Source organism: Triturus cristatus, chromosome 6 (genome assembly GCF_964204655.1).
Source record: "Triturus cristatus chromosome 6, aTriCri1.1, whole genome shotgun sequence".
NCBI lineage: Eukaryota > Metazoa > Chordata > Amphibia > Caudata > Salamandridae > Triturus > Triturus cristatus.
The window spans coordinates 204,870,700-204,895,028 of record NC_140589.1 but is presented as its reverse complement, the minus strand read 5'-3'; the positions used below and the strand labels follow the sequence as shown (position 1 = coordinate 204,895,028).

General features: G+C 45.7%; 1 protein-coding gene across 5 annotated transcripts in view; it reads left to right on the top strand.

Moving 5' to 3' along the window:
• The window catches only part of SUPT3H (SPT3 homolog, SAGA and STAGA complex component), a 2,245,889-nt gene extending 2,225,596 nt beyond the window's left edge, over window positions 1-20,293 (top strand). For all 5 annotated transcript variants that reach the window (XM_085610529.1, XM_085610533.1, XM_085610532.1 and 2 more), the window contains one exon: window positions 19,594-20,293. In XM_085610529.1, the coding sequence (XP_085466655.1) occupies window positions 19,594-19,635 (42 nt within the window). In that variant the 3' untranslated portion in view covers window positions 19,636-20,293. The remainder of the gene's footprint in view (window positions 1-19,593) is intronic.
• Window positions 20,294-24,329: the final 4,036 nt, after the last annotated feature.

The following is a 24,329-nucleotide window of genomic DNA, read 5'->3' as shown; positions in this document are numbered from 1 at the left end:
TGTCAAATATCCCTTCCTGTTATATAGTTGTGGAGGGGGTCTGAGGTAGCATAATGTCCATTCGACTGCACCTATTACATTGGTCCATTGCTTCCTCAATGGGTAGTATGAGGCTGTTATTACATAGAATTCCATTATTTTGGTTCCCACTCCAGACTGAAATCAGTCTTGGGATGCAGGATCCAAGGCTGGAGTTTGTAATTTGGAGTCACTTAAAAGTAAATGTGGGTAGGTAACATTTAAAGGTTAAAAAAAGATATAGTGGGCGCTCCCAGTGCCTCCCTTGTCCAATTGAAGATAACTTTTCATACTGCCTCAAGGCTTATGGTTAGGGCCTGTAAATGTGACTGTGTGTCCCTCATTCTATGACAACAGTAGTGGCTCCCTTTAAAAAATATATCTTTTTATTGATTTTCAAAGAGCATACTATAACAAAATAAAACTATCTCAGGGTGTCCACATCTGATAAGGATGTGTAAACAAAGATGTGTGTGGTAATAACAGGCCAACAAAGCTTCGTAGTCAATTAAGCTCATCAGATCATAAAAAATAATATGCTCAAAGACAAATTTATTGTAGGGGTAACGCCCCCGGGTATATCTGGGGGAGGGAGGAAATGGGAAAAGAAAGAGGCGATACTCCATAGAGCCTTAGCAAGGTCTGAGAGAAGATTTTTAAGAGGAGCGTCCCCTTCTGCCTGCTGCAGCTGTGAGGGTGAAAGTCCTTTAATATAGTAAATGGTAAGTTTCATATGAGGGTGATGTATGTTTATGATCTGCTTGTTCTAGTGGCCTGGAAAGTGACAGGAATGTGGATTTAAAATGTCTCTTCGATCAGTCAAATAAGTGGAATGCTCTAAGTCTTGGTGGAGAAAAACCGAGAAATTCTATTTGGATATTTAGGTGATAAAGAACTGCCACCGGTCTGTGAACATTTTCTTGGAGTGGGCGAGTTTGTAGGTTATCTATCATAATGCTAAAGTTTGCCACAAAGTATTGAACTCTAGTGCTAAAGCAGGAGGTTCTTTCTTTTCCCATAAGAGTGAGATGAGTTGCTTAGCTGTTTCTGACGTGGTGCATTCAAGGCCAGTCTGTCCTGTCATGCCATCAATATCTAGAGTATGTATTCTTCGACATAAAATAGTTGGGTATGCCGGAAGTGGGTATCCCAGTGTCTCTTTAACATTGCCTAGAATTTCTTTTCAAAATGTCTGTCAACCATACATACCTTACCATATGTCTACGAAGGAGTCCGTGGCTGGTTCACAGTGCCAACATTTCATAGATATTGTTGGAAACATTTTGCTGTGTCTAGTGGGAGTTAAATACCATTGATACTTCATCTTCTAGGCTGATTAAGTATGGGGGTACTCTTATGGATTTTAGGGATATTGCGCCATAACCGTTCCCATTGTTTGAAATATATACCCCAATGTCCCATTTTCAGTGGTGTTGGAATGGGTGCTTAGTAATTGGTTTGGATTCCTGTAGTGCACAACAGGTTTTAGAAATGAGACCGTACAAGCCTTCAACAGCCCAAATCATTTTTTCAAACAGTGTAAAGGGTCTTATAGCTGCAGTTAAATTAAGCAGGTGTAGGGCCCAGTGTCAAAGCTGAAAATACTGAAGTTGGGCACTCGCAGTTACTTGGAACTCTTGCTTGCATTGTAGGAATGATTTTTTGTCGAGGCATAGGTTTCTGGTACCATCCCCATGTTTAATGTTTAATCCAGCCGAATGTATCCAAGAATAAAGGAAATACCCAGGTTTACAGTGAGGTTGTTTTAGACAAAGATCTGGGCCCCGCTTCTGACCAGAGAACAATTATTCTGATCTCCCTCCCCAATGAGGTTGAGACCACGTTAGTATCATCTTAATATGGTGAGTCAGACTGACCGATGAAGAAGCATGCCACAAATGAGTGGGTGAGGCTTTTCCGTCCAGATCTTTTTCTTTCTATAGGTCGAGCCTGGGCAGCACATGCGTGGCTCTGCGAGGCATGCTGTATTCAGGTATGGACTTGAAGCTCTGCCCATTTTTCGCCCACCTTTTCAATTGTCTCCTGTTACTGTCCTTTCTAAATGGTTGCTTTTGATTCGTGAATAGGCTTAGTAGTCCCTCCTTACCGCCTTTTCTACATTTGTAACCTCCCATGAGGACTCCCTTTTACTTGTGTTGTTACACTGTACACTTTATTTACAGTCTGTGAGCACTGTTTCCTTTAATGATTTTCTCCTATTGCAGGCACAACATGCTTTCCTGCAAGGGTGCCTGCTTTGCCTCCGGGTGCCGCGCTTTAGGTTTCAGCACAGCACCCTCTTTTACATTTATATTATCCATGGCGGCAAAATTGTACCTTTTTATCTACGTGAATAGTTTAAAAAAAACTTTTAGTAGCGTGGCACTCTTTTTCTATAGCAGTCGCGCACCTTTTATTTCCTCTGTCCTTTCTTTATGGGTGCTCGCCTATTTTATATTTTTAGTTTTACAGCGCTCCATGCTATGCTTTCGCTTTAATGGTGGCCGCACCCCTTTCTTTAGACTTTGATTGCGGTATTATTGTCAAGCTCAATACAGTGAGCTGCGTCTAAAGAAAGGGGTGTGCCGCCATTAAAGTGAAAGCATGGCATAGGGTGCTTTTGCACAAAAAAAACACATTTGTTTGCGAAGTTCACAAACACATACTTTTTATTAAAGCGCCCTATGCCTCACTTCCACTTCAATGGCGTCTGCGTCCCTTTCTTTAGATGCGGCGTCGTATTCACTTTCACTGTGCCGCTTACACAGCTGAGCACCGCCCTTTAACACACGTGCCTCCCCCACCGCAGTATTTCCCATCCTCACCCTCCTCCCTTTCAGTGTGCTTGGAGTGAGGTCTCGCATTTGCGAGAGTTTGAGCTATTGCCATTGTAAATGACAATGCCTTTTATTTATGTGTTGGTTTTCAAAACAGATAAATAAAGGGCACTGTCATTTACAATGCCAAAAGCTTAAACTCACGCAAATGCCAGACCTATTCCATTGCAAATGCTTGGAGTTGTTTTTTTCCAGACTTTTGTAATGCATAGTTTGGTTATTCCAGAAATTAGTATAGAATTGTTGGTCTTGCCATACCTGTTGTGTGTTATTTCTCAGAGAGCTGTGTCAGCCTGGCATGGAAGGCCTTTATGACATAGCAACAGTGGGTAACAAGTTTTGCTACGTCACAGCAGTGAGTTACCAGATTTAGAATCTGGTGTAAACGATGGAGGATTCCTATGGAAGCCACAAGTAACAACTTGATTGACGAACTAGCCATTTTGAAAATTCCCTTTATCTAAAGACCTGGAAAGATAGCCACCTAAAGCTTGCATAAACAAGCATTTGCAACGCAATAGGTCTCGCATTACTGAAAGTTTGAGCTAATGGTGTTGCAAGTAATAATGCAACGCACATAGCTCAAACTTTCAGTAATGCGAGACCTATTGCATTACAAATTTTTGTTATATGCTGGCATGAATGGATGATGTAACTCTGTAATGGGCGGTCTTTTTTAAATTAAAAATGTTTCATCTGATGATGAAAACAAATAATGCGCCTCCTAGTAAGTTTTTTGGACAGAAAAATATAACGATTATTATTTTGAGTTCCCAGAGTTTTGTAAATTACTGAATCAAACTGGAAGTTAGTCAGTAGTAAAAGTGTAACAGAAGTAGGACTAAAACTGTGTGAACCCATAGCATCGTCTTAAACGTAGCAACCATGTAATATTTAGTTGCCTATATAATGAAGTAACTGTAAATAATGTTTTTTTCTTACACAAATGAAATGTTAGGTTAATTATCAAATAGGTCCTGCAATGTAGGCTCACGGAATAAGGCATAGAAACATGCATCATGCCCACGCATTCTCCTCTGCATTAGCCTTCTTGTCCCCAGTAATGATCCTTTACTGCAAAGCATTTTTTAACTTCAGTGCTCCCCCCCTGAATTTCCTCCTACTCACCTTTTTTCAAGCACTTTTGCTGGGAAAAAAGGAAGGGAAAATGCCCAAAACGCCGATGGAAAAAAGAGACGGTGACGGCTTTTAGCGGCGTGCTTCAAGTGTGGCAGGTGCAGTAACATGAGTGATTGGCGTCGAACAGTTTAGACCTACTCCTGCACCTCTCGCCATACTCCACAGTGGATTCGTAAACTAAATATTCCAGCAGTGACCTCCGGCAGTGTGACCGCCCACTGGCACCAGAAGCAGTACAGACACAATGTAATCTCCTGACGGCACTGTGAAGGTCCAGTACTGACAGCGCAATGTGACGGCAGAGTACCTGGGCAGTTCCCACCACGCTGCGACCTGTGTGCAGGGGCCAAGACCCAAAGGGGACATTGGACCCCGCGGCGCTATGGCGCCTGCTGTCAAACTGTACTTGGGGTTTGTAAAGGTTAACATCAGATACGTCATTAAATAATCAGACAATCAAAAACCTTTTTTTATTTATGTTTTATATATCTGTTAGATAAATAAAAGTGGTGAAAAGAAATATGATATTATGCAGACTAAAGATGGTAGCAAAGGGATCCCCATTGCAAGAGGTACACCCACTGCCTACACCTTACAGAACATGTGTGGCGTCCGAAGTGCTTGATTACATTGAAGCGCTTACTAAGTGGGACTGTGTCATGCAGCATGTAATGGGCTGACTCACGCGTGTTTGGTGAAAAGCGCTCATAATGAAAACAACCGCGGCCGCGAAAGTGAAAGTCCATTGTGCATGTACGGCGTTACGAAGTGCTTGATTACATTGAGGCGCTTACTAAGTTGGACAGTGTCATGCAGCATGTAATGGGCTGGCTCACGCGTGTTTGGTGAAAAGCGTTCATCATGAAAACAACCGCGGCCCCCCGGCCGCGAAAGTGAAAGTCCATCGTGCATGTACGGCGTTTACCTTCTTTTCAAGCTCGTACTAGTGCTCAGCTGTTTTGAAGCACACTCGTGCTTGTGGCAGCATTCGCCTTGCGGGAGTGAGCAGCGGCCAATTAGCACGCGAACCGCTGCTCGCTCCTGCAAGGTGGATTCCGCCACAATCACGAGTGTGCTTCAAAATGAGCAGACTGATGGCTAAAGGCCCTCCTAGGGCAGTGCATGCATGCTGCCTAGGCGAGACCTAAAAAGACTCATTCCCACAATTATCTTTAAAATGGACAAGTTGTACAACGTTTCAAGAAGAGAATGAGTAGTTGTGTCCCCTAAAAGCGGAAAACCGCACCTCTAACAATAGAAAGCAGTATCAAAATGTAAGTAATATGCTTGATACGTATATTGTTGCTATATTGGCAACTGGGTGCTATACGAGCCTCAGACACCTACTACCCAAAGGTGTCACATGCACATCAAAACAATGGTATGCATAAATAGAAAAGAGAAGAAAGAAGCTATTGCAGCACAACCATGAGATCAAGTCAAATACACCAAAATGGTGTTATTATTAAATCAATATAATCCCACAATATGGTATTAGAATTTTATGGCAAAATGAGGACAATAAAGAAACGTCAATTGAATACAATTAATCACATATGATCCACCTGTGAAGTTTTCCTGTAAATTTTATTGTGGTCCAAACATAATTTTAAAAGTTACCAGCACACGATTAGCCGACACATGTTTCGTCCGATCAACAGACTTTTTCAAGGCTGGAATAACAAAATACTGTAATCAATAAAATATATACAATGAAGGAATAGATTAAAGCAAAGCCCTAATACAAAAACAGAGCTCAGAGTAGTCATATAATTAATAAACATTGTGATATACAAATTGTACTGGTAGAGCAAACCTTATTGATATCGATAAAAATTCCTAAAATCTATTATAATTGCCAAAGAGGAGAAACAGAAAGACACCGAAAAAGTGATATTGATAAAAAAAATTGTGAAAAGAAAGCTCAAACAACCAAGTTACGAATAACCACCAAACATAAAACCTGAAATTATTTTTTTAGAGGGTGTGGAGTGAGAAGAAGCAAGAAAATAGAAAGTGTGAATAGCACAACTCATTATTAATGTGACAATACGATAACCTAAGACTGAACGTGTACCCATAAAAAGTACATGAGCATAAGTCACAATACCCACCAGCTCATAGGAATATTGAAGAAATACTGGTGGACTATAGTAAATGAACAGTCCGTCACAGCAGCGCGTCAGTATGCGGATGAAACCATAGTCCAAAGTAGAGAAATATTGGAATAAGTGATCCAGAACTGTATGTGGATCAAAATAAAAAACAAAAACAACAAGTAAACGAACTAGAAATAATTATAGTAAATTAATTGGTTAAATGTGTTTCCCAAATTACAGAACACGAGAAGAGGATCAGATAAACTATTGATAATGATGTCCCTATCAAGAGTCCTAATACATAAATATAACCAAACAAAAAAGAGATGAGGAAGGTACAATGGTTCATCTTTAATGCAGGTGTAATATACCACCTAGATAGACAATTGTCACATAGTCGTTGCCTATTATCACATCAATCCAACGGATATGTGATGTCAATAAAACACTTCAGTTAATATCGAAAAGATCGTAAGACATAGTAATCTCCAGTCCATGAAATGAATCTCCTAGCAGGTACATATTATACTATTATACATACGAAAGGCGGTGGAGGCATACAATATCCAAGACTACCACAGAAAGATAAAAAGCAATGTGGAACTAGTGTTAGACTCCTCCTATAATATAAACTCACCCAAGTAAAGGCACTGCTGGCAAAGCTACCCTCTATTATATGTAATGAATATCCTAGCAGCGACATGTTATATATTCGAGAAGCGGCAAAGGCATGCAATATCCCAAGCTTCCACAAAGTAATAAACAATGAGGAACTAGTTTTAAACTGCTCCTATAGTATAAACTCACCCAAGTAAAGGCACTACTGGCAACGCCATCCTTACGGCACTGGGTGCACTCCACCCAAGTAGCCAATTGAAAAGAACCCCAAATGTGGGCTGAAATAATATAAACATAGCAGAAAGGTCACTAAAATAAATCAGAGTATAATGGGTAAAAAGCATTGAGAGTGCGAGTCAAATACAACACACACACTCACCTAGTATCAGAACTCCAATATTTAGGTAAAGCGAACAACAGAGTAAAGGTAGCTCCACTTAGCCTTCGTATGCTTGTCGAAGCTGCGGTATACAGGTCTCAATTGAAGAAAGTAGCCAGGACCATGGCGTAATGCAACTATGATATGGTGCCACCTAACGTAAAAAACAATTATCAAATTATAGGCAAATAAGTGGTCCAGACCCCACCTATTCCTAGCTAACTCGATTGCCAGAACAATATTGGTGAAACTCACCCACAGTCGACAATGGCATGTCCGTAAACACAGTCCTGTTAAGTGACGGAAACGATGTAAGCGGCAACCGCGTCTCAGTTGCTCGCTTTTCAAACAGCAATTAGGAAGCATGATGAAGTCACATGACTGTTGCCAAAAGTCTTTTTTGTCTCTAATGTAAGCTTGATGTGAGCTAAGTACCTCCTTCAGTATTTTAAAGTTCTTTTCAGTGGCCTCTGTCAGGTTTAAGCTTTTGATCTCCTCTTCTATTTCAGCTATCTCACTAAGCAATTTTGATCTCTTGCGTTCGGCATGGCGAATAAGCAAATCCATCATGCCATAGGAAGATGATGAAATTAAGTTTTCCCACTCTGCAAGCAGATCGGGATCAAGATCTTCAAATGTGGGAAAGATGATCACCCTAAGTCCCCTAGGGACTTGTTTGATTTCAGTATATTTTTGAGTATGGTTAGATCCCACCAACGTGATAATTCTAACTTGCGAAGTCTCTCAAGTTTGGTAAAAAGTTGTTTGAGTCCTCGTGGTTTGTCTAACAATATAGTCACTTTCTTGGACTGCATGTCTACTATGTGTCTACTAGATGTAATTGAAAACTTTATCTCGATTGTCTTCAAATTCTGCCATAATAGAAATTTAAGTTTTATTATTCAGTTGATAAATATTTTCAACCAAATCACGCCTACAAGGAAATAGAGTGTTGGTAAACAGTTACAAAGATTCAAGAAGAGAACGAGTAGTCGTGTCCCCTAAAAAGGGAAAACCGCACCTCTAACAATAGAAAGCAGTATCAAAATGTAAGTAATATGCATGATATGTTGTACAACGCGATGTTAAAAAATTGTAACACCATTTTAACTACAGCTACATTGGGAAAGGTGCAACCATACTTAGCAATGATCACTGAACACTGTATTAAAAGAAATAGATTTTTATTGAGAGCAGACATACTACCACATATGGCAGTAATAGGGGATTGGAGTGGCATCCCCAATGATCAAAGTATCTGTCCACTGTACAATAACGGAATACATGATTTACATCATATTCTTTTCATAGGTTCATTTTATATGTAAGTATGCATAGTTTGATTATATGTATCTATTCAGATATGTGCATTTCTTTGTACAGATGCACATATTACTTATGAATAAATATATACTTATATTTATGCTTAACAAATGTGCATGTGCAACTGTATATATTACTTATGGTTAAAATACATATACACTCCTTATATTTATGCTTAAAATGTACATAGGTCATTACATAAATAACATTTAAGTGTTTGACCACATGCTTATGGGCCTCTGTATTATGATTACTCATATCACAACATATAAACATGATTATACAGAAAGGGTGTGTAGATTTTAACTATTCAAATCACTTTTTCTTTAAAAATAAATCATAAATACATACATCAAAAATAATAAAATAAAAACAAATAAAACTAAATAATGAAAACACAGAAAAAATAAGGGGTGTTTATCTCTCTTTGAAAATATATATTTACACGTTGTAGAGGAATGAAAAATAAATATCTTTAAAAAAACGTAAATAAATAAAAAGTAACAAATATATGCCTACATATATGTATAACTAGCATTATATCCATATATAAGTAGATCAACAATAACGTATAATGTTATGAGTGCATGTTTATGGGTTTATTTTCTTGTAATAAAACAAATGTCACAATGTGTAAACATGATTACAGCAATTGTATCTGTAAGTGCTTCGCAACTGAAATATTGGGGGAGAAATATACATTTAAAAAAAACCTCATAAATAAAATTTAAAAAACTTAATTTACAGCAAAAGTGGAAAGCCTGAGATAGTAAATAGTTATCCATTTATGTACATATTTTCCATATGCATATCATGTTAAAATCTCTATGTATACCTCTGATGTGTAGTCATAGATCAACATATTTATAAATTTTTCTCACACTGCAGTGAAACAAAAGTCAACTCATTTCCCAAACCTCACCAAACTATCTCTCTATGACTCATACTATTCCTCTACCAAAATATCCCCTATCTCTGCTCTCAAGGCTCTTGTACTACTATGACCTACCAAATAACCCCCCCCCCCACCCAACCAACTATCCTTTATCCTATCCATCTAACTAACAGGCTCTCTGACTCCCCCCTTTACTACTGTGAACTCCCAAATAATCCTTTCTAAACTCTTCCCTCTTCCCTCTTTCCCTCCTCTAGCCACCCTTTATCCTACTCATTCAACAACAGTCTCACTTGTCTATCACTCCCAATAATAATTCATATTTTACTGTACTAATCCACCACTAATCCACCTTTGGGTTCCAGAGTAGCGTGCTACTCACCGAAAAGCTTTCAACGTCTTTTTAGGAATAGTAAGTGCTATATAAAAACAATTACAATCTTTGGCAATATCAAGCTAAACATTTAGATCCCTGTTTTTCGACCCTTTAATGTGTTCGTAGGCAATGGGATACTATCTTTGGCCTTATCTCCTATAAATCAAATATTATGTTCCTTTGTTTTTAAATGTTTAAAATGTTTTTTCAAGATATTTTAAGTTGGGAACTTACAGCACAATTGCACCATATTATATTTGTATAATAATTTGTTTAGTTCTGATGGATGTTATAATTATATATTGTTGTTTCCGTAAGGGAACTATATCAATAAAATTTGACTGATTATCCTTAATGGATGATCGAAGGTTGTTGCCAAGATTTCCACCCTGCCTGAGTTAGCCCCCCACTTAGCTTATTGGACAACATTAACTTTGGATCATCTAAAACAATAGTTTTAAAATTAACTGATGCAATTCTACTCTATGAATGTTGTCACTGAATATCTTAGGAAAGTTAAATGAAAGTCACCCTGAGCACACAAGTAGTTCTTTATGTTGTCCAAATATCCTAAAACTCTTGATCCAAGTTCAAATTAGTTATTCAAATTTATCACTTCTCCAATGTAGCCAGGTAATATTTTTAAGACACAGCTTGATCTCAAATTCTAGTTGCAGCAAAACCAGCCAACACATGTTTCGTCGTGCGATGTAATGCACAATTGACTTCTTCAGGGCTGCAATCCCAAGAAAAGCACAATTACTCAATTGTTCTCTAAAAAATGTAGAATTGAGAAGTAAAATCCACTCACCAAGTCATGAGAAAAGAGACCTTCACCATCACCAGATTGTGATTAAAGTCACATGAAGTGAAGAAGAATAAGAATGTCACCGAGTACGTGTTTAAGCGAGAGCAGAAGCAATAGTCCTATATTTCAATGCCGAGTATCAGAAAAATTCTCCAATAGAGATGTACAGTCACCTAATAATCCAATTTCACCTGCTAGAAGTTCTTTTGTAAAATCCGTACGGTAAGATGCCCAGGTTGAATAAAACACGAATGCCAAAGTCCTGTATATATAAACACTCCATGTTATAATGGCACCTCCAATTTCAATTAGCATTTCTAAATAAAAGTAACCTCAAACACTCAGTTCACCTTGTAACTTGCTAAATCCTTCTTTGCAAGTACGTAAACTCATGATACAATGTATCTTATGTACACCGATTCTCTCTGAATCAAGTATCCTGTAGCTATAACACAGAGAAAATCCAAAAAGAAAATATATGAGAAATAATCAGACCACCCAAAATACGAAATGTAGTGTTTATGTCCAAATGAGGTAGTAAGACGTCTCACCTACAGTATAATGCGTCACTGGCTAAGTACGGTAATCCATCAGCAAACGTCTCAGAAAAGTAGGATAGAAATGCGTAATTCCTAGTAAAGAAATCACGAGTTCGTGACCTAGGGAAAACAGAGGAAAGCGTAAAATACGACTACTCTCACTAGTGTGGCGTGATAGCCAGTGATGTTATATGTCACACGTAATCAAAGTCACCCAATTGGTAAATTAGTAAAATAAAGTGTACAAACGCTCAAAAATCACATCTAATTGTAAAAATAATACTGGCATTTGTAGTAAGCCGGTCAGCCAGTTCTACACTTCGGGAATCATAGCTCGGTTCCCAAGTAACATAATAAGTATAATGCACGTCTTCTTCTATAGATGCCCCGTAAGTAAATGTAGACAATCCTTCCACATAGTCTAACCAAGTAACCATGTCTCGGTAATCCTTTACTCATGGCATTCTACATCAGGAACAAAACAAAACATAGTTCCAGAACGGCCCTATTCGTGTCAAGCACTCGTAGTCTTCACATCCCATAAGTAAATACGGGCAATCCCCACCATACTTGTCCAAATTACCATGTCCCGGTAATCCTCTTCTCTCGGTGGCGTATACCACGGGCGCCATCTTGCAGCTACTTAAATACACTCCCTACCTAAGAAATCTTCTATCTCTATGGCGTAAAACAGTAAGCGCCAATGAGAATTTTTCTGATACTCGGCATTGAAATATAGGGCTATTGCTTCTGCTCTCACTTATACACGTACTCGGTGACATTCTTTATCTTCTTCACTTTACGTGACTTTAATCCCAATCTGGTGATGATGAAGGTGAAGGTCTCTTTTCTCATTGCTGGGTGAGTGGATTTTTTTTTGATAAACAAGTTTTTATTGATTTTACAAGAAGCACCAGCCAATCATCAAGATACCATGATAACAAAGGAATATGTGCAATGATTTGGACAACCCAAAGGCCAAGTACATACAAATTCAAAAGACACATTTTGGAGTCATTCTCAGCTAGACTAAACCATGCCCCCCCAACCACTTCCCCCAGACCCTATGATATTTCTTGGGGCAGCCACACGCTGCATATATTGTCTTCTCTTGTGTGGTGCACCAGTCAACCCCGGCTCGCCATTTCCCAACGGTGGGAGGATCAGGGCATTTCCAAGCAGCTACTATGTCCCTCTTAGCCACCACCATCGCCGTGGTATAAAATAGGTTTTCATTTCTGGACCCATCCAGCCAGTCTGTTATGCTCAAGATCGCATGTTTCGTGTCGTGCAGGGTCTCCCACCCCAATACCTCAGTGAGCTCCTCCTCAATGTCCTCCCTGAATCGCGCCAAGCACGGGCATGTCCATACCGTATGGAGAAAGTCGGCGGGTTCGTGACCCACCTCGTGCAGGCGGGGGTCGGTTGGAGCACTGCGTGATGTAGGCGTGCCAGTGTCAGATAGGCGGCGTGTAAGAAATAAAGCTGTGTCATACGCAATTTGGCGGAGGCAGTGACTGTCCTGGGTGCCATAAAGGCATTACGCCAGTCCTCTTCTTCCAAGGTGCACACCCAGTCCTCCCATTGAGTCCGCAGCCGATCAAGTGATGTAGGGGAATTGTTAATGAGTGTCCGATAAATGCGGGAGATGCCCCCCTCCCCAGGTCCCCCAGCATGATTTGTGCTTCAGGCGGGCTGTGGTCTGGGAGTCGTGTACCGGTCATGAGGTGCGCTTGAAGAGCGTGGCGCAGCTGTAAATATCTATAAAACTGCGAGTGATGTAGGGAATATCTGGCATGAAGGTCCTGAAAGGAGCGCATGTGATAACCCACCCAAACGTCGCCCAGCTGTGAAAGCCCTGTAGCCCGTTGACTTCTCTGAGCCAGGTACCCTGCCACAAGGGTGTGCACTGGGTCAACTTGTGGGTCCATTTGGTGTGACGCAGCGTGCCCTGCCAGGCCAGGAACACGGAACATGTCGCCTTCAGCAGACGAGACGGGACAGGTACCCCGTACATCATTGACTGGAGGTTGGACAGGACCAGGACCAATTCACTGAGTTCCAGCCTATAAGCCAGATCAGACCATCCTCCGTTAAACCAGTCGTGCAGGGAGAGCAAACGCGTATCCAGGTAATATAGATATAAATGGGTCATCCCTAAACCCCCATCAAAGGAAGGGATCTGACAAACGCCCAGGGCCAATCGGGACCTGCCCTTCCCCCAGAGGAATTTGAAAGCCAGGTTGTCAAGCTTCCGGAACCATACTCTCGAAAAGTTGAGGGGGGTATTTTGAAGCATGTAGCGGAATCTGGGAAGAATCATAATTTTGAAAAGTGCAACTCTTCCCATGGGATTCAGAGACAGTGATTGCCATTTCGACAGGTACGCCCTAGCCCGCTTCACCAGGGGGGTGACATTCAGAGCCCAGCTGAGTTCAGGGAGTAAAGTCACCCCTATCCCCAGGTACTTAAATAATTGGCGGCTGAGCGGTATCGTGGACTGGCAATCGAAGCATTCTCTGGACATATGGAGGGAGACCAAGACTGACTTATCAGGATTAGGCCGGAAGCCTGTTCAAAAGACCGGAGGATCCGGAGGCAGTGAGGGCCCGAACTTGCGGGGCCCGCCAAAGAAATCAGGACATCGTCCGCGTAGAGGGCGAATTTGTCTGCTTCTGTATTGGGCCATTCCCAACCCTGCACCTGTCTACTCAAGCTTATCAGGGCCACCAGGGGCTCCATCACCAGAGCAAAGAGCAAGGGAGAGAGGGGGCACCCCTTCCTCGTTCCCCTGCAGATCAGGATGGGTACTGAGAGAACCCCGTTCACCAGGACACGCTCACTCGGACGAGCGTACAGTACGTGGACGAGACCACAAAAGCGGGGACCGAAATCCATCTCTGCCAGGACGTCGTCCAAAAACCCAAAGTCTACCAAGTCAAAGGCTTTCTGAAAATCTACCAGGAGAAGTGCGAGGTAGGGGGTGATCAGGTGACGGTGGGTCAGGTCCAAGTGAAGCCTCCGCAGACAATGTCGGGTACCACGCGATGACATAAACCCGCATTGATCTGGATGGACCAGCATGTGTAAGTGTGGTTTAAGGCGCTGATCGGGATGGTAGTCCGCGCACCGAGGTGAAGGTGGCTGGGATTTAGGAAGGACCACGATGGTGTCCACATCAGTCTCGGAAGGAAAGGAACCCTTCTCCACTGCCTCATTGAATCGCTGAGCGAGTTGTGGAGTCAGCATCTCACGGTACAGGGCATAGTACTCCTGGGGAAGGCCATCCGGACCCGCCGTCTTGCCGGACGAGACCAGGGTAATTGCCTCCCCAATTTCTTCATGGGTGATGGGACAGTCCAGGTCTTCCTGAACAACTGAGTCCAGATGAGGGAGTTGGCCAGCTCCAGCTCGCAACATATCTGAGAGAGACAGGGAGGGAGTCCTGTATAGTTGGCGAGAATACAGAGCAAAGGCCTGGGCCATGTCGGCTGAGGAGGTACATACCGAAACCTCCCGATCTATGATTTCGGGAATTATGTGGTTCGCTCGGGGGTAGGTGGCCAACCTGTGGAGGAGAGAACTGTTCTTATCACCCCATCCGTACACCCTGGCGACGGATGAGCGCCAAAGGAGTTTAGCTGCCTCCATCAACAATTGTCGAATCTCTTCGCGGATGTGGGCAAGGAGCCTCACAGAGGCGTCAGGATTCAGGGTGGTAGACCTTTCAAGGCGCAATGCCTGTGCCTCGCGTGAGGTGAGCTGGTCTAGCTGCACGCGCTGCTGGATTTTGAGTTGCCCCTTGGCCACTCCACGAATCGTGGCCTTGCCAGCCTACCACAGGATACCCGGCGACAACACCGACCCCTCATTGGTCTGGAAATAATGTTGGAGTTCCCGCCCCACCACTTTCCGGAAGTCCTTGTCCTGAAGAAACCACGCATTCAGTCTCCACATCTGGCGCATTGAGGCAGGGGGCACCCACAGTGAGCATCAATGGAGAGTGATCAGATATACCACGTGGAAGGATAGGGACGTCTTGGAGCATAAGGCAGTTGGTCGAGGGAATATAAATTATGTCAATGTGTGTGGTGCGCTGCCGAAGTATGGGTGAATTGCCTAGAACGCGAGTGCCATGTACGCCATGCATCGCAAAGACCTAGGGATTCGGCCCAATTCGTCAGGTGCTTCGAGTGCGCCAGTCTGCCGTGGGAAGGGGTCCCGGACGTGTCCAGAGCAGGGGAAGGGACCGCGTTGAAGTCACCCCCCCAGGAAGGTGAAGCCCAGGGGCAGGGAAGCCAGGAGCCCAGCGGAGGCAGCTAGGGTCGCAGTCAGCCGTGATGGGGGGGGAGGGGTGGGGAGTATAATGACACCAAATTAAGGGGTATGCCGTTCAGGGTGCCGTACAGGGCCAAAGAGGCGCCCTGATCGTCCTGAATGACTTGCATTGGCCCAAAAGGAAGGGAGCGTTGTACCAGGATCGCAACTCCGCGGGATCCGCGTGTGAAGCCTGAATGCCAGACCCTGTCGTAACCCTATCGCGCTAGAAAAGGGCAGTGGCTACCCATTAAGTGTGTCTCTTGCAGCATTAAGACCTTCACCCCAAGGCGCTGCGCGTAGCGAAGTACCGCCGTTCGTTTGAGGCGGTCAAGGAGACCATTGACGTTCCGGGACAGGAGGCGTAAAGATACACCCTGTTGTAATATGTCAGCCATCCTGCTAGACTATCTCGGGTAAAGGGGGATGCCCCGAAGGGAAGCTCGGCCAGGGGCAGGGACGCCGGGACGTGTGGCTGGGAGCCCAGATATCAGTTACCGTTACCATGTCCCAGGAGGCGTAAAATGGGATGTCTTGTGAGAGCTGGTGTGATGAAAAGAAGAAACCACAAAAAACAAAAAAGGAAACTCTGGATAACGGTCCCCCCCTCCCTTCCCCCACCTCCACCCCCCACCCTATACTTCAGAAACTGAAGCATCTGTCGCCCTAACAACAACACAGGACCAAACTAAAACGCTTGGGAAGATGCGAAGCTTGGATGACCCCTCCTCATGGCAGGATGTTCATATACAAGCCCAACAAGAGAGAGGACAGAAGTAAGCCGGCACGTCGCCCCCGGCTGTGGAGCCAGGCCCGGCGGGCAGAGACGGGCTCAGGCTGGATTGCTGAGAATTGTTGGGCTGCGAGAGAGGTCAGTGTCCTGGAGGTCAGGCACGGAGGAGGCGGACACCCCGATGGTCCTCGCGTGTCGGCCCAGGCAGTTGGGAAGGATTCAACGGGGTGTCAGAGCGGGCCCTCCTATGTCCACGACGCCTGCGTGAGTGATTGCGCTGGAGCCGAGGATCCGGAGATCCAGTACGAGCGGGCCCACCCTCCGCATCGTCCTGCAGAGGAATCTGTCCGTTGGGCCGAAGGGGACGTTCTTCCGTGGCCCAAGTCCAAGCATCCGCCGGAGAGTAAAAAAATAAGGTTTTATTGGCGACCACCACCCGTAGGCGGGACGGGAATAGGAGCCGATACTGGACGTTGATGGCCGGCAGTTTCTGCTTGACATCGCCAAACGAGCGACATTGACTCTGGACTTCCTGGGTGTAGTCCGGAAAGATCATGATCGAGTGGTTTGCGTAGGGGAGGCGTCGCTGCTTGCGGGCTTCAGCCAGGATGGAGTCTTGGTCCCTGTAGTTAAGGATTCTCATTATGACTGGTTGGGGCGGTGCTCCAGCCGGGGGCCTTGGGGCAAGGGATCGGTGTGCTTGTTCTATTGCAAACCACGGTGAAAGGGAACCCTGAGGGAGCCAGGATCTCAACCATTTCTCTACGAATTCAGCGGGGTGGCCCTGCTCCGCTCCCTTCGGGAACCCCACCAGGCGGAGGTTGTTGCGGCGCAATCTGTTTTCTGTGTCCTCGGCCCTCCGATGCAGCTCCTGGGTGTGTGACTGGAGGTGCGCCACCTGCACCTCAAGCTGCTGAATGTCGTCCTCTACCAACGATATACGGGATTCAGTCTCTTTAATCCGGGCTGTGGCATTTCGGAGGTCTTGCCGGATTAGGGTCATGTCCGCACGGACCTCCGCAATCTTGCCCTCCACCGAGGACTGCTAGGTGTGGATGGCTTGAAGAATTTTGGACAGGTCTGTTGTTTGTGGTGCATCCCTGTCCGCAGTTCCCCCCATCGCCCCAATGTCCGTGGTGGTGAAGCGGTCCATCCTGGTTTGGGTGGCTGGGTCCTGGCAGGTCCGTTCCGACCCATGGCGCCACTCAGTAGGGCAGAGGGCCCCACCAAGTGTTTCCAGGCTCGCACACCACAGGGGCTAATGGACGACACAGTGAGGTGCAGGATCTGGAAAGCAGCCAGAGGTGGAGGCGACAGCCCCTCCGGGGCCCTCTGCCGCTCAACCCGTGCTGCCGATACAGAGGCGCCTGGCTGTAAGGCAGAGAGATAGGCCGGGGAGCAAATGGCGCGCTGCCTGGGAGGATGACACACTCAACTCCCTTGGATTCGTTAAGTAAGCCCGGAGGTGGGGGGGACTCGAGAGGGAGACCCCCACGCCAATCGATGAACACGGCCGATCACCCCCTATCCCCTCAGCACCGACCCAGGGGGCAGAACAGGCAGGTCCAACTTGCAGAGGCAGGCCGAGAGGTTGTAGGCCCGAAGAGCCCAGGATCACAACACCTAGGGTAGGGAGGATGCCGCCCCCACCAGAATCGTAGTTGCTGCCTCTCGTAGAGCGCGACCCAGAACGTCCAATGGAGGACCGTGAAGCCTCAAGCGGGGCCCTCAAGGCTCTCCTCCTCAATGGGCCGACCGCGCACGCGGGGGGGGGCCCTCCCAGACAACCCAAGACCCCCTCCCGCAGCCGGGACTTACCGCCGTAGAAGGCGTGCAGAGCCGATCCTCCGGTTAGCCGGCCTCCTCTCCAATGCCCGACAGAGGCAGTGGCGCGCACGGGCCCATGCCAAGGGCGCTCGGCGCCGGGTACAGATGGCCGCTGCAGTAGAGCGTGGGGTGTCCGGCCACTCGAGCCGTCACCAGCCACCACCGCTCGAAATAGCGGTCGAGGAAATCACGCCGCCGCAGGACACCCGGGAGTGGCAGCAGGGGTCCCCGATGAAACGGGGTCTGCTGGGCGGCCCCACGCCATTCGCAGCTCCACCAGGTCAACAAACCGGACCCGGCCCTCGTCGCCTCCCGCCTCCAGACAGGCGCCACGGGGAGGGAGAGCGCAGACAGTGCCCCGGAGCCTTCGGCACATCGTCGGGCCCCCAGAGCCCTGGGGACCCCACTCAGCTCCTCCACAAATCGGCCCGAGGGACAGCCCAAGAGGTCCAAAGGCCACAAGGCGCGCCGTTCAGCGCAAGCAATTTGCCAGTTTAGCAGCCGGCACCAGCCGGCCGGCCGAACTCATCATGGAGGCGCCCCACAGAAGAAATTCAAGCAGCCAGGGAGCAGCCGGAGGTGATGGCGACTTAGCCTGCGATAGCAAGGTGAGATGGCTCTCTTGTGAGGCGGATCACGAGCGGATGGCGTAGGGGTCCGGGAGCGCACTCAAGGTGCGACCGCCATCTTGGCTCTTCAAGCTACGCCTCTGGGTGAGTGGATTTTACTCCTCAATTCTACATTTTTTATTGAGAACAATTGAGTAGTTGTGCTTTTCTTGGGATTGCAGCCCTGAAGAAGTCAATTGTGCATTACATCACTCGACGAAACACGTGTTGGCTGGTTTTGCTGCAACTAGAATTTGAGATCAAGCTGTGTCTTGAAAATATTACCTGGCTACATTGGAGAAGTGATAAATTTGAATAAATAATTTGAACTTGGATCAAGAGTTTTTGGATATTTGGACAACATAAAGAACTACTTGTGTGCTCAGGGTGACTTTCATTTATTTTTATATCCCTTCGGATGAGGGGAATAACAAGATTGAATTGGTAACCAATCCTCTCTCCCTTTGAAACACCAAATAGTTAGATAATTGTGTGTTTACTTCTCGGAGCTAGTGTTGAGCGCCCTAGGAGTAGTTTTTTCCTGGTTACCAAAGTTTAAGTGTGATCTTAGGAAAGGTGTGTGCTGCCTTGAATGAAACCTAGAATACTAGCCCCCGCCGAAAGGAGCTTGCCCGGCCAGTAAAAGTGTTGTAGCAGACCTCGGGGCGACTGGACGCCCCAAGTGCTTCAACCACAATTGCTGAATTGTGGCTCTAATGTAGTGTATTAGCGGCCACGAGGACACATTAGTAGGGCATTAACAACACGGCCCTCTCTCTTAGAGAGAGAATTCAGGTTTCACATTGCCGCATTCATCTGCCGCAGCGTAGGCAATTAGCAAAATACCTTACTTTTCAACATTTCGTTTTTTTCTCCCAAAATAGGACGACTAACCACTTGTTGACCGCACACACTTCTTAAATAGACAAAGCCCTGCTTGTGCCTTCCGTGCCAGAAACATTCAGATTAGGCGCTCTATTAGATGGCAAAAATACTTTTCTTCTCTCTCTCTACACTTTCTTTGTATAATCCTACCTGATAATTAATCGCAGATTGTCCTTCTTTTCTGTTTACAGAGCGCCTACCGCAGAAGCGGGATGACTTTTCTTGCCTGCTAACAGGGATGTGGCCCAAGGACCAGGAAACGGGGTTACTACGCTGAGGTGATTTACAATGAACAGTTTCAAATAAAGAAGCCCTGCGCCTGTCTGTGCACCAGAGAGGGGGCGGGTTTGTTGTGACTGGCACTTCCTGGCTCGGTCTCCTCTTCCCAGCCTCCGCAGCGGCTATTCTTGTTTATTCGGGGGTACATTTATCTAATTAAATGCAGGATGTTTGGGGTCCTGCGTAGGTGGACAGGACGCGTCTCGCGCACTTTTAAGCCCTGAAGTCCAAAATGCAGTGTCATGTATTTTTCTGTCATGTATTTTTTGTAATGTACTAGGAATAAGTGAAATGGAGAAAAAAAACTTCGTTTTTGTACATTGCTAAAGTGTTCACCTCCGTGCTGAGCTCCTTGTGGTTTTATTGTGGTTTCTTCATCTTGTTTTTGTTCTGTACATTCATTCTGAACTTGTATAATATGGATGTGACTCGTCGCTCTGAATTTAGCTTCTCCTGTGTTCCTGCCCTCCTAAATGGGCCAACGCAGCGTACATTTTTTTTAAAGTCCTGCATCATCAACAAGAAGTATTCTTGCATGTGAGGCCTGTTGTGGCGTAGGTGACTGACTGACAATGTAAGAAAATAAAACTCCTGAGCCGTGCAGCTCCACAATGCGGTCTATGTGGTTTTTTGTGTGAATGGAAGACATGCCGATGACATTTCAACAGAAAAGTAGTACTGTGACATAGGATAGTAACTCTCCAACACCTTACAAATCTGGACACACGAGGAGGTCTTGATGGCGAAAGGGAAAGGAGGTTCTGCCGGTTCCCCAATCTTCATAGCCATCGTTTCAGCAAAATGGTAGCGGAAGTGACATCATCCAAACGTTTGGCCGCTAATGACATCACGGAAGTGCTCCAGCGGAAAGGGCAAATTTACATATCCTCCCTGCATCACAGACCCGTCATCACACTTATTCATTCACGCACGCATTCATTGGTGGGGCCTATAACACCAACACGTCTCATTCGAATCTGCACACAGGAGGATGAGAATCGCTGGACATGTGGGGGGGTACCTCATTACTTATAGAAATAAATATTTACATTATTTACATATTATACATCTGCACCTATAGAATCCTAACCTTAACATCAAGGCACTCCACCACTTTGTCGCCGGCCAATTAGTTGGACTGGTTGATGGTGATTTAGAACCAGCTAAAACATGTTTAAAGCTTCGGAATCTTTATACAATACCTTTACTTAAAGAATCACAAACTCATTTTCTGTTAATCAATGTTTAGTTTATCTAATTAATTTGCTTTCAGTTGCATAATTAGCATTTCGGTCAACACAAAGTTCAAATTTGATTATTCAGCAAAATTTAGCAGGACATTTATATTTACCTATTCTTGATATCGGGGCTCTTTCTCTAACCCTCTTAGCTCTCCATAAATCAAATCCCTTCGGGTGGAATCGTCACAAGCCAATACCCAAATAAGTCCGAAAAGTTCTTTCGCTCGGCACGACACAGTCCCAAAGATATCCAAAAGACCAGGCAATCGTGCAAGCAAATCGGTCACACAAATTCGGGACACCCCTCTGGAACGCACTAGCTAACCAACAACCCTAGTCTACTCTACTATCCCTTTTTTATAATAAAATTCTGGGTAACCTGCAATATTTACTGAATTGGGAATGACTGTGATTGGCTAAGCCTTTCTAAATTGTAATATGGTCCAACATTCTCATAGTTCTGGTTTCTCAGGAAAAATGGCTATGTCATTCCTCTATCTTTTACAGTTCTCATGCGAAAAGGTCCGAGGTATCGACGTGTTGACCTCCATACATAGATGGTCATTGTTCTCCCTTGTCATTCACACTAGCTGAAATCTGGCAGTCCTCCACGTTCCTATCCTTTTTTTTTTTTTTTTTTTTGAATAATATTTTATTAAATTTTGTCAAGTACACAGATGTATTCACATTTATGTCTACAGCACCATAGCACACCAAAATGAATAACATATGCAAGAATACATTCACAATGCTAACACTTCTCTAAGTTCCTTCCGTCTTAACGTCAGGTCCACCAACGGGGATGTGCATAGGGACCCTCTATAGCTATTCCACGCCTTCCATTTCTTTTCCCACTTTCTGAGGCACCCTCTAATGATGAACACTTCTTTTTCAGCTATCATGCATCTGTCGAGCTCCTGTACCCACACTCTTATGGATGGTGCCTCAGCAGCCCCCCAGTGGCGTGCTATCTCTCGCTTGATCAAAGTGAAGCCCAGCGTTACCATCTGCTGCTCGATCTCGGTGAGGTCTGTGGCTTCCCATATATTAAGTAGGCCTAGCTGAGGCGTGAGGGTCAATGTTTTCCCCAGCGCGGTGTGAAGCTTAGTCACCGCCCCCTCCCATAGTGATTTGATCACAGGGCATTCCCAGACCATATGATAGAACGTGGCCTCCTGCTGACATCCCCTGCTACACCGTGAATCGTCCTTGGCTCCCATTCGCGCTAGGACCACCCCCGTCATATAGGACCTATGGAGAATCCGTAGTTGGATAAGTCGGTATCTAAGGGTAATCGCCACCCGTCTAGGAGACATCAGTGCTTCCCTCCAGTCCTCTTCCTCAAGGGGTCCTATGTCCTGTTGCCACTTCTCTCGGAGCCTCTCGAATGTATCAGGGAGGTTGTTGCAAAGCTTTTTGTACGTCAGGGAGATGGCCTTCGATTGCAGTTGGCCATCTAAGAGTCTGTCTTCGAGGGGCGAAACGTCCGGAATATTACGCAAGTCAGTAAACGCCATCCGGAGGGCATGGCGGACCTGAAGATAGCGAAACAGCTCACTTTGCGCCATATGGTAGGTTCGCTGAAGTTCCTCAAAGCTGAGGATGGCACCGTTTCGTATCAGGTCACCAACCTTTGAGATGCCAATCAGGTCCCATTTGTCGAACCCTGGCTGGAGACAAAAGGGTACCGAATTCTTGGGCTTGCCATAATGGCGCCGCCTTAGTGAGGGTATTCGCCCATCCCAGTTGAGAGTTCGCTCGGCGCCAAATGCTGACTGTATGGGCCATTGGGCCCATAAATGTCAGTTTCCTCCCTTTGGAATAGAGCGCTCCCAGATATCCTGCACGTCCCGTTTGGTAATTATCTAATATGAACGCCGGGTCGTGGGGGGGTCAGTATATCCAATGATTTACCACTACCAGCTGCGAGGCCCAGTAATATAATTTCAGGTCCGGCAGGGCTATACCGCCATCGTACCACCCCTTGGTAAGCTTCCTCATCGATATCCTGGGGGCTCCTCCGTCCCATAATAAAGTACGTATTTCACCCTCTACCGCCGTAAAATAGGCATCTGGAACTTTGTTGGGGCAGTTTTGAAGGATGTATAGGAAACGCGGGAAAGCAAGCACTTTGAAGAGGGCAGCTCGGCCCGCCAGGGAGAGCGTTCGGGACCGCCAGTGCCCGACGTCAGACTTCAGCCGGGCCAGTGGGGGGGCCAGGTTGTAATTGTAAAACAAAGCCGGGCTCGCCGTAGCATATATTCCCAGGTATCAAAAACCATCTTTTGCCACCTCCAACTGACAATCAGCCGGGAGGGGAGGGACCCTCCCATGGAGCATATATAATACGGATTTGGTCCAATTGATGGCGTATCCGGAGTACTTAACAAAATTGGTAAATATGTCTAATACCACCCGGATGAACTGATAGGGGGAGGCAAGATAGAGTAGGATATCATCCGCGTAGAGTGATATTTTATCTACCAAGTCTGGCGCCCATCGCAACCCTCTTACCATGATGTCTCGCCGAATCCATGTCGCCAGTGGCTCGAGCATGAGAGAGAATATTAGCGGCGAGAGCGGGCAGCCCTGCCGGGTCCCTCTCCGGAGCCGGAAGGCCCTGGATGTATGATTGTTAACCCGTATTTGACCTCATATGTCTTCATAGAGTAAGCGTACCCACTTTAAAAACTTAGGACCGAACCCAAATCGCACTAGTACCTCAAATAGATATGGCCATTCTATGGAGTCGAAAGCCTTGGAGGCATCTAACGATAGGATCGCCGCATCCTCCTCTAAGAAGCTTGCTAGAACGTTCTGAAGTCGACTAATGTTTAGTGCCGTATTCCTCCCCGGCATGAAGCCAGATTGGTCAGGGTGTACCAAAGAAGAAATGACTGCAACCAACCTGGTGGCCAGTACTTTCGCCAGAACTTTGGCTTCCACACTGATCAAGGAAATAGGTCTATATGACTCGCATTTGTCCCCGGGCTTCCCGGGTTTGCGAATCACAAATATAGTTGCTAGACGTTGGTCAGGCGGGAGTCTGCCCGCTTCACAGCTTTCGTTGTACATGGCCCGGAGATGTGGGGCTATCTGGGAGCTCGTCACTTTAAGGAACTCAATAGGGGTGCCATTAGGTCCGATCGCCTTGCCTGAACGAATATGGGCGATGGCGTTCTGGATTTCCTCATCCGAGAGGTCACCATCCAGGGATTGTCTATCGGCTTCGGAAAGGGTGGGCAGGGCGCTATCCACGAGGAGCTGTCGGGAGTCTTCTGCAGTGTATGTGGTGGATGGGGAGTAGACTTTCTCGAAGTAGTCCACAAATGCTTCTGCTATGTCTTTGGGGTGTGTAGTCGTCTCTCCATTTGGCAGAGCTAGTCTCTGGACCCACCTATCTCCGT